General features: G+C 47.2%; 1 protein-coding gene across 1 annotated transcript in view; it reads left to right on the top strand.

The window, feature by feature from the left end:
• Hmcn2 (hemicentin 2) overlaps positions 1-459 on the top strand; it is a 116,761-nt gene extending 116,302 nt beyond the window's left edge. Inside the window, 1 exon segment of the mRNA XM_048812790.1 lies at positions 1-459. This exon segment is cut by the window's left edge and continues 109 nt beyond it. Coding sequence (XP_048668747.1) covers positions 1-90 — 90 coding nt within the window. The 3' untranslated portion in view covers positions 91-459.
• Positions 460-10,007: the final 9,548 nt, after the last annotated feature.

Below are 10,007 nucleotides of genomic sequence, written 5' to 3'. Positions count from 1 at the left end.
GGCCTCTACCGGCTCACCGTGCGCGCCGCGGCGCCGCGCCACCAGAGCGTGTTCGTCCTGCTCATCGCTGTGTCGCCCTATCCCTACTGAAGGGGAGAAGGTCATCGGCTCCAGCTCGGTGGCTGGTGTGACCCCCAGTGGGGAGGAGCCGGGCCACCCCACCACCCGGGCCAAGCTGCGGGAGGGACAGGGTGGCCCCGGTCCGTGACACCTGCTGTGGCAAGTGGAACGTCCTCTTCTCCCGCCCCGTGCGTCAGCGGAACTTTCGGTAAACACGGCCCTGCGAACAGCCTTGACCCCTGGACAGCGAGCTGCCCTTAGGTAGCACAGCCACAGGCTGGGGCGGGAGAGGGGGCGTGAAGCCTCCCGGGACACCGGGAGGAGTCTGTCCCCATCCACACCCCACACTGTCATCCTGAACCCAGTGTGTGTAATATGAAAGCAAGTGTTTCTAACCCACCTGGTTTCTTTGTCCAGTTATTTTACTTTGGTGGAGGGGCTCTGGTCCTTTCCGTTTTGGTGGAGCACTGGAGTAGGAGTCCCGGGGACCCAGCGCCCAGAAGCGTGGCCTCTGCCCCCTCTCTGGCCTCATTTCTTAGGAGATATGAATATTGCAATAAGACTCCCCTTTCCCTAGGGCTGGGAGAAGAATTAATGACAACACATAGTAGCAAAAGAAAATTATTTTAAAAATTATTTAAATAGCAAAATTGCATTTACAACGTGATTTTTAAAAAATATAATTTGTCTCCCAATATCTTCAGGGGGTTTGTTCCAAGACCCTGGTGGATTCCGAAATCCACCGCAAAATATTCACATATAATTATGCACATCTTCCTATATGCTTTGGATCCTCTCCGGATCACCTAAGACAAGCCAATGATTTGCAAATAGCTGCTACACTGTATTGTTTAGGGAATAATGGCAGGGGGGAAAGAAGAAGATAACCTGTACATCTTCAGTACAGACACAATCCCAGCTGGATTGTCCCGCAGCTGTGTAAGATTTTAGCGGCCCCAGGCAGTTCAGGAGAACAAGGATGGTGGACCTGAGACAGATTGAAATAGTCAAGCAAATTAACATATTTATCTTACATGCTCTTTTTCCTCACATCTACTCCAGCCTTCACCTGGTAGCTTTCTGGCCTCATCCAGAACACTGGCAGCCTGTGTAAGCCTTTGACTTACATCTCCCTGATTCCTCCCCATCCCCGCCCCTGAGCCATTTGTTCTCCATTTCTATTTAATTTGTCAAAAAAAAAAAAAGCTTGCCAGGTGCAGTGGCACATGCCTGTAATCCCGGCTCCGGAGGCTGAGGCAGGAGGATTGAAAGTTCAAAGCCAGCCTCAGCAAAAGCAAGGCCCTAAGCAACTTAGTGAGACCCTGTCTCTAAATAAAATACAAAAAATAGGTCTGGGGATGGGGCTCAGTAGTTGAACCAAAAAAACAAACAAACAAATTCCACAGATAAATGAGATCATTATTTAATTATTAAAATTATTATAATGAACGGATTAAATTCATTCAGTCATTCACAAGATTCATTGGCTCCTGGCAGTGGCATCAGATCCTAGCACCCTGACTTCATGTTCTGGTGGCAAAGGAAGACATGAAGAGTGAGTGTACCCCTGACCTGGGGAGGGGGGGTCCCAGGGAGGAAAGCAAAGTTGGGAGGGTGGGTAGATGTTAGGGGGCAGTTTTCGATGGGCTGGTGGTGTCATGGGGAGCCTCCTCAGAAAACACTCCAAGCCCAAATTCAAACAAAAGCAAGCTTTATTTACCTGGCCAGGGACTGTCCCCCACCCGTAGAGACTCTCTGTGGGAGAACAGCAGTTTCCTGGCCTGTGTCTTGGGAATTTAGGATGAAAGCCATAACTCAGGGGCTTTCTCAGTGTCAGGCAAGCAAGCGAGTGACAGAGGCTAATAAAGCAGTTAGCTTACAACTTAGTAAACCAGGTCCCAGCAAGTGTTAGACACCCGTATCCCGAGTTTCAGCTGAGCAGGCGATCATCTATTTCAAAGTCATGTAGACCCATGAATGTACTCAAACCCAGGGCATGGCGCACTCTGGGGGTACAGAGTGCAGGAAAACAATTTTTATAAGAAGACAGCTTTCGTTTCTGTTTCTTAGAAACAGCTCCTGTGACAGTTTTTACAGAAGGCAGCAAAATGGAGTCCCCGGCCTGCCTGTGACAGTTCGTGCTTTATCATCGTCTTATTTCACTTATCAAAACTTTACATCTCTATCTTTTTTTACTGATCTATAACCTACAACTTACACTCTGACTGCTTTTATTGATTAGTTTACACCACGACAGGTGGCATTTGCGGAGAGACCTGATGACGGTGAAGGAGGGAACCCTGCACACAGGACGTTCTGGACAGAGGGAACAGCGGGTGCAGGGCCCTGCATGAGAGGGGCAGGCGCGGAGCAAGGAGGGCAGGGGCAGGGAGAGATGGGTCAGAAAGGCGGCTGGCAAGGCTGGAGCAAAGGATCCAGCGGGTCTCCCATGCGCTGGGGCAGGGTCTGAGTCAGGGAAGACCCAGGGCTGCTGCTCCCCCCCATCCCCTGTCCTTGCTCTTCCTCCTGGGCTGGGCGCAGCCCCTGCCTAGGTGACTTCCCGCTGTCTCTTGCCGAGGTTTTGGAGAGGTGTGTCTCCCCCGACCTCAGCATGACACAGCCACCTCTGATCACCTCTCTGACGACAGGAAAGCCGGCTATTTCTACTTTACAGGTGGAGGAGGGGAGGCTCCGGGAGGGGACGAACCCCAGGTCACTTGAGGAAAGGTGACTGGTTAATGGTCAGACTGGGACCCCAGACTCCTGCCTTGGAGCCCCTGCAAGGTCCTCCCCAGGGCGCTTCTACTTTCAAAGCTGGTTTCCCTTAAGCCAGGTGCCTGCGTCTTCCTCGAGGCCAGGTGGTCAACCCGTTGGGCCTTTTGGGATATCCATCTCTGGCCACGGCTGGCCTGTACTTTGGGGCACAAAAGCAGCCACACACACAGTGGGTGACGTCCGCCCATCCGTAGAACTTTCTTGGAATGAATGCTCACGATTCAAGTATTTTCACGTGTCGTGAAGTTTTCTTTTTTCTTTTATTTTTTATTCGTATTCATTATTATTATTACTACTATTATTTTAATCTGATTTTGATTTTTTGCACTTACAATATGAAAGTTGTTCTTTTTTTTTTAATATTTTTTTAGTTGTTGATGGACCTTTATTGATTTGTATGTGGTGCTGAGGATTGAACCCAGTGCCTCACACATGCTAGGCAAGTGCTCCACCACTGAGTCACAACCCCAGCACCGAAAGTTGTTCTTAGTTTGCCCCAAGCTGTACCGCTGTCTCTGACCCTGCTGGGATTCCGGGCTGGGTGGAGCAGAGGCGGGGAGGGGGAGGGGTTCCCAGGCCCCCAACCCTCTTTGTCTGGAGCCGGCTGTGAGGACCTCCCTTGGGCCCCTCTTTGTGCAGCCCTGGGGGCTGCTGGGCCTCCCCCAGCCCTGCTGCCTGCTGGGCTGTTATTTCATGGAGCCAGGAAGTTTGAGCCCAAGAGAAGCCAGGGCCGACAGCTCTCATGCTGGCTGATCCCCAGGGTCACCCAGGCCCTTCCTGATTGTAAACTAATGTTTGTTAAGTCCCTGCTCTGTGTCTTATAAGCTTGAGTTCATCTTACCCTTCCAAGACCCCAAAAGCAAGACGCAGGGTCCCCATTTCACAGATGAGGGAATGGGGACTCAGAGGAGGTGGCCACCTGTCTGAGCTCACACAGCCTCAGCCAGGCCATCTGAGTGCAGGCTCTGACCTTTTGACTTCCCTGCCTCAAGTCTCCAGGGAAGGAGGGGAAGGAGGAGCGGGAGAACCTGGGCAGGAGGAGAGGAAGCTCCTGCGGAGTGGAAACGCCCGTTCAGCCAGGCCCTCCTTCACCCCATGTCCCCCCCTTCCGTCTGAGGCTGTGCAACAGGCTGGTGAAAGGGGGGACTTGCCCAGTACCATGCAGCAAGCCTGTGGCAGACCAGGTGGAACCCAGGCCCAGACCCAGGCCGCCTCCACCTCCCAGCCCCCCCCCCCACCCACGGGGATGGTCACCTGGTGGGAGCGCCGCCCGCCTGGGGAGCAGCAGCCAGAGCCAGACGGGTGTTTTCCACATCTGTTTTTCCAGTGTGAACTGTCATTGGCCAAGGCCCTGTCCAGGCGCCGGGCCCCCTGGTGCCGCCTGATAGCAGAGGCACCATCAGGGATTTGGAAAACAACCATGGGTCACTCATTAAACTCCCGCTGCGGCTCTTCCAAGAATCCCACGACTGGACTCTGTGTTCCTCCTGGTGGGGACTGGAACCTGAGGTCCAGCCTGGAGGTCATTCTCTGTTTCTGGGGCCATTGCCCAGGTGTGGGCATTCATGAAGTGACTTCTGGTCCAACCTAGAGATGACTGCAGGGTGACATCTTCAAGTCTCTACACAGTCAGGCCCCTCCGTGCAGAGCCCTGGGGTGGCGGGGGACAGAGGCAGAAGACAGGAAAGAGGCCTCTCTGTGGTCACGTGCACAGGCTGCAAGCAGGTGTGCAGCTTGCTGGGGACTCGGTTCTATGCCATCCATTCAGCTTGCCCTTGGCAGCTCAAACAAGTGGTCATAGGAGTCAGAGCCTGTTGCCAAAAGCTTGGTCCTTGTCCCCAATTCCAATCCAATAATAAGAACAGCACACAATTTTTGAGAAAAGGGAAAAGGAAGGTTTATTGCTTCCCTAGCAAAGGAGAAGCACAGGCTGTCCCAGAGGCTGTGATTCTGCACTCAGCAGGAACAGGGGGCTTTTCAAGAGGTGACTCAAAGGTACATTCTCTGTTGGAGTTGTAATTCATTGTTAATTTGGGAGATGGTCACTTCTGAGACCTTCTGCCACCCCCAAAGTCTGCATGACTTCATTCCTCTTGTGGGTATGTGCTCAAGGACAGATAACTCTGCCTAGGACGGGAGGAAGAAAGGTCATCCTGTTTCCCCTGAGATTAGGAGAGATGGGGAGAGATTAGGGGGAGAAGGGGGAGAGGAAGAGACAGAAACATGTCCATTTAAAAAGTAAGTGGCAGTGGCAGAGCAGCAAGGGCTGTATTCAAGACATAAAGTGGACCACGGTTACAAGTCCAGCCTGGGAAAAGCCACCCTGGGTGCAGTGTGCAGCAGGCCTTGGAGGGTGAGCCAGGCACAGGCAGAAGTCAGGTGAGGGGTGTCCGCAGGGCACAGGTGGAGTGATAGTGGTCTGGGCCAAGACAGCAGAAGTGGGGGTGGGAGACAGGCCGGAGCCTCGGTTCCCTGCTGTTGCTGGAGATGTCAGGCCTCTGCCATGTGCCAGCAGGACAACAAATGACAAGGACTGGCCTGGCAAGGAGGGGGAAGGGATCAGAGAGGCATCTCTAAGGAACAGCACATACCAAGACCATTCAGAAGGAAAGAGCCTGACATGGCAGCAACCACAAACAAGCCACCACGGCTGGTGAGGACCCAGGAGCGGAGGTTCAAGCCTCTGGTTTTGATCCTAAGAGTGATGGGGACCATCAAAGTCTTTTTTTTTTTTTTTTTCAAATAATCATTTCATTCGTTAATATTTCAGTGCATGTCTCTAAAGCTTTACGATTGAAAAAAAACTACAATATCATTAGTATTACATCTAAAACAATCAATAGTTGCAGGGTCTATGAGGTGCAGTCCTTCAAGAGATGAATGGATAAAGAACATGTGGTATATACATTCAATGGACTATTACTCAGCTTTCAAGAAGAATGAAATTATGGCATGTGCCGGTAAATGGATGGAGTTGGAGAATATCATGCTAAGTGAAATGAGTCAATCCGAACAACCAAGGCTGAACGTTTTCTTTAATATGTGGGTGCCAATTCACAATAAGGGGTGGGGGCACTAGGGAAGAATAGAGTTACCTTAGATTAGGTAGAGGGGAGTGAAGGGAGTGGGGAGGGGATAGAGTAGAATGAGACCGACTGTATTACCTTATATACATATATGACTGCATGACCAATGTGTTTCTAACATGTACAATCAGAAAAATTAGAATTATACCCTATCTAGGTACGATATATCAAAGTGTATAAATATTGTCTACTGTCATGTATAACTAATTAAAACAAATTTAAAATTTTTAAATATTTTATTAGTTGCTGATGGACCTTTGTTGTATTTCTTTATATGTGGTGCTGAAAATTGAACCCAGGGCCTCACACATGTGAGGCAAGCTCTCTGTCATTGAGCCAAAACCCCAGTCCCAAAAATAAAAAAAATAAATAAATAAAAATTTAAAAAAATTAAATCCATAGTAATTCCTTGATGTCATCAAATATCCCATCAGTATTCAAACTTACAATTACTCAGAAAGATATTTCTTTTGCTCTTAAAAAATATAGGATCCAAATGAAATCTATCCATGGTGATTGTTTATATCTCTTTTAGCTGAAAGCCCCCCCCCTTTTTTCCTTAAAATTTTAAAAATCCAGCTGGGCATGGTGGCATACACCCATAATTTTAGCCCCAAGGGAGGCTGAGGCAGGAAAATCACAAGTTTGATGCCAATCTTGGAAAATTAGCAAGACTCTGATTCAAAATAAAAAATAAAAAGGGGCTGGGGCTGTGGCTCAGTGGTAGAGCACTTACCTAGCATGTGTGAGGCACTAGATTCAAGTCTCAGCACCACATATAAATAAATTAATAAATAAAATAACGGTTCATTGACAATTTAAAAAGTATTTTTTTAAAAAGGGCTAGAGAAGTACCTCAGTGGTAAGGCACCCCTGAGTTCAATCCCTAGTAGCACAAAAATTAAAATAAAATCAACTTTATTGAGATATAATTATTCTAGGTATGCAAGATTGGTTCAATACCTGAAAACCAATGTAATTCATCACATTTACAAAATAAAAGAGAAAATTGCAAAACCATTTCAATAAATATAGAAAAAGTGACAAAATTCAGCACTACTCATGATAAAACTTCCCAAAAAATTGGAATAAAAAAAATCTATGAAAGAACTACAACTAGCAATGTACTCAACCATGAAAGACTGAATGAATGTTTTTCTCTAGATCATGAACAAGGATAGCTACTCTCATTCTATTCAACAATAAGGCAAGAAAAAAAGGCACAAAGCTAATAAAGGAAAAAGTAAAACCACATTATTATCTACATAGAAAATTCTAAGTTATTTATAAAAAACTATAATTGATAAGTGAATTTAGCAAGGTTGCAAAATTCAAGGCCAATATACAAAAAATAATTGTATATTCTAACAACAAACAATTAGAAAATTAAAATATTATTTGCAATATCATCAAAAAGTTAAAATACTCAGAAGTAAATTTGATGAAAGGTAAGTAAGACCTGTAACTGAAAACCATAAAACATTGTTCAGACAACTGAGCTAACATGGGTCTTTTAGAATCTCCATTTAAACTGAGGTCTTTTATACCACCCATCAAAGATGCCCCAACATGCCAGGCCCTTTTCTTCTTTGAATGGAAGACTTGGACCTTTGCCTGAGAACAGGCCTCCACCTGGCAAGTTGTCCAACAAAATATTCATTCCAGAGTTGGGTGCTGGGTCAACCATACCTGCAACCACAAAAACCCTCTCTCCTCTAACATGAGAGGTGGGATTGTTCATGCCACTATCAGAGACCCCAGGCCTTTCCCAGGAGAGTTACATGTTGTTTCCCACGTGGAGGATGTCCACTCCACCCTGATCTATTTGGAACCTCGTCAACTGAAGCAACCTGAGGAGTTCTGCTGATTTACATGTTCAAAAGAGTCTTACCTGGGATTCCACATCAAAGGACCAGGTTTCTACCACTCAAGTGTATGAACTTCATCACTGTATTAGAGAATTACCTCTAAAACTAAAACTAAACTCACTAAAAACTAAGTTAAACTAAACTGAACTCTCCACAAATAAAGGCTATCTCAAGATGTAGCCCTACAGGTTGGACTGATTTTCATGAGCAACACAATTGTGCATGCATATAAAAATGCTTATTTTTAATAAACAGTTTTGGATTTCTTAATGCTGAAGAAATGTAATAAGTTATAAATAAATACAGATATACCATGTTCATGGATCGAAAACTCAATGTTGTTAGTTTGCCTACTTTCTCCCAAGATGATCTATAGATGTAATGAAATTTTCAAAGTCCTCACAGGCATTTATTTATTTATTTATTTATTGTAGATGGACACAATACCTTTGTTTATTTATTTTTATGTGGTGCTGAGACTTGAACCCAGTGCCTCACACATGCTAGGCAAGCGCTCTGCCACTGAGCTACAGCCCCAGCCCCCCACAGGCTTTTTATATAAGCTGACAAGCTGTTTCTACTATTAATATAGAAGTGCAAAGGACACAGCATGGTCAAAACAGGTAAACAACAGGTCAAAATTGGAGGAGATGTCCTTCAAGACTTACCATAATCATACATTAAGCAAGATGACATGGTATTGACATAAAGGTAGGTAAGTAAATCAATGGTACAGAATCAAGGAGTACAGAAGCAGACCCAATTAATTTTCAACACAAGTAGCCACTTAATTCAATGGGGAAAATCCTCAGTCAACTCCAGAACAACCCGAAATTGATATGGGAAAAAAGATGAATCATCAAAGAGTTTTAAGGATACATATAACCTGTTCTGATTTGAGTTTTTAAGAACTCTCTAGCTATTTGGTGGAGTAAAGGTTGGAGGGCCTTGGGGTAAGCAGGGAAACCAGCCAGGAGATTTGAGTAAGACCTTCTAATGGTCTGAGTAATAGAAGATGGCAGACCACTGTGGAAGAGATGGAGGTGGAGAGAAAGGGGGCAGCCTGGATATACTTAGTAGATTTGGATATTCAGGTCCCAGTACCTCAGTTTCTCTACCCATCCATGCCTAGGTCCTGCTGTTTTTAGAGATATTACCCAAGATCACTTGGCTAGAAGGTATAACCTTGAGGAGCTCTGACCTAGGTGTGGGAAGGGGGTAAGATGAAAGTCAAAGGTTATGGTGGGGGGCTGGGCACGGTGGCACACACCTGTAATCCCAGTGGCTGGGGAGGCTGAGACAGGAGGATCACGGCTCAAAGCCAGCCTCAGCAATGGCAAAGCACTAAGCAACTCAGTGAGACCCTATCTCTAAATAAAATACAAAATAGGGCTGGGATGTGGCTCAGTGACCAAGTGCCCCTGAGCTCAATCCCTGGTACCACAAAAAAAAAAAAAAAAAAGCTATGGTGGCTCAGGTCCAGTGGGGGATCCCCTTTGACCATACCCCACCCCAAACCCAGGAACTTCTCTGCAGGATGAGATCTGGGGCAGGGTTAAATGTACACCTAGCAGATGGCGGGGTGCTCATCCAGGAGCTGGCCAGTCTACCTGAACTAGACCTCTGCCTCTGGGAAACTGTCTACTCTGTGTATAAGGCCTCTGGTGGCAGTTTGGGCTCCTGTGTTCTCAGAAGAGAATAATCCTACTGCCCCTCATGTCACCAGTGCCTGTGTATCAGGAAGGGACCATCCACTGGACGGGAGCCATTTCTGTACCAGAGAGTAAAAGGTCCCTGTGGCCATGGGACTGGGACCTCAACTCCTCCATCAGTTCAGCTCAAACCTGAGCTAAAGAGGAGGGTTTGGGCCAGGGCTTCAGGGACTGGCTTCTAGTTCTGCTATGCCACTGACTTGCTGTGTGGCCTCAGGAAACACACATCCTCGCTGTGTTTCGGGTTCCTGTCTGTATCATGGGGTAATAGATTTGGGGGTATCCTTGAAGATGGGACCTCACCCTCCCCTGGCAGGCTGTGAGGGGGAAACAGGCTGCAGTTGGAAATGGCTGTCGTGAGGCCACGGGGCTGCGGCCACTGCTGGTGCGTTCTTTCCTCGCGTGCTTTCTGCTGGTGTGGAAGGCCCAGGGTTTGGTGAGGTCCAGGGGCAGCTGTCACACAACTTTCCTGACAGGAGGGTTCTCAAGCCACCCCAGGGCGCCCA

Source organism: Marmota marmota, unplaced genomic scaffold (assembly GCF_001458135.2).
Source record: "Marmota marmota marmota unplaced genomic scaffold, marMar, whole genome shotgun sequence".
Lineage (NCBI taxonomy): Eukaryota > Metazoa > Chordata > Mammalia > Rodentia > Sciuridae > Marmota > Marmota marmota.
Note: the sequence above shows the minus strand (reverse complement) of the source record. Positions and strands in the feature narration are given on the sequence as shown.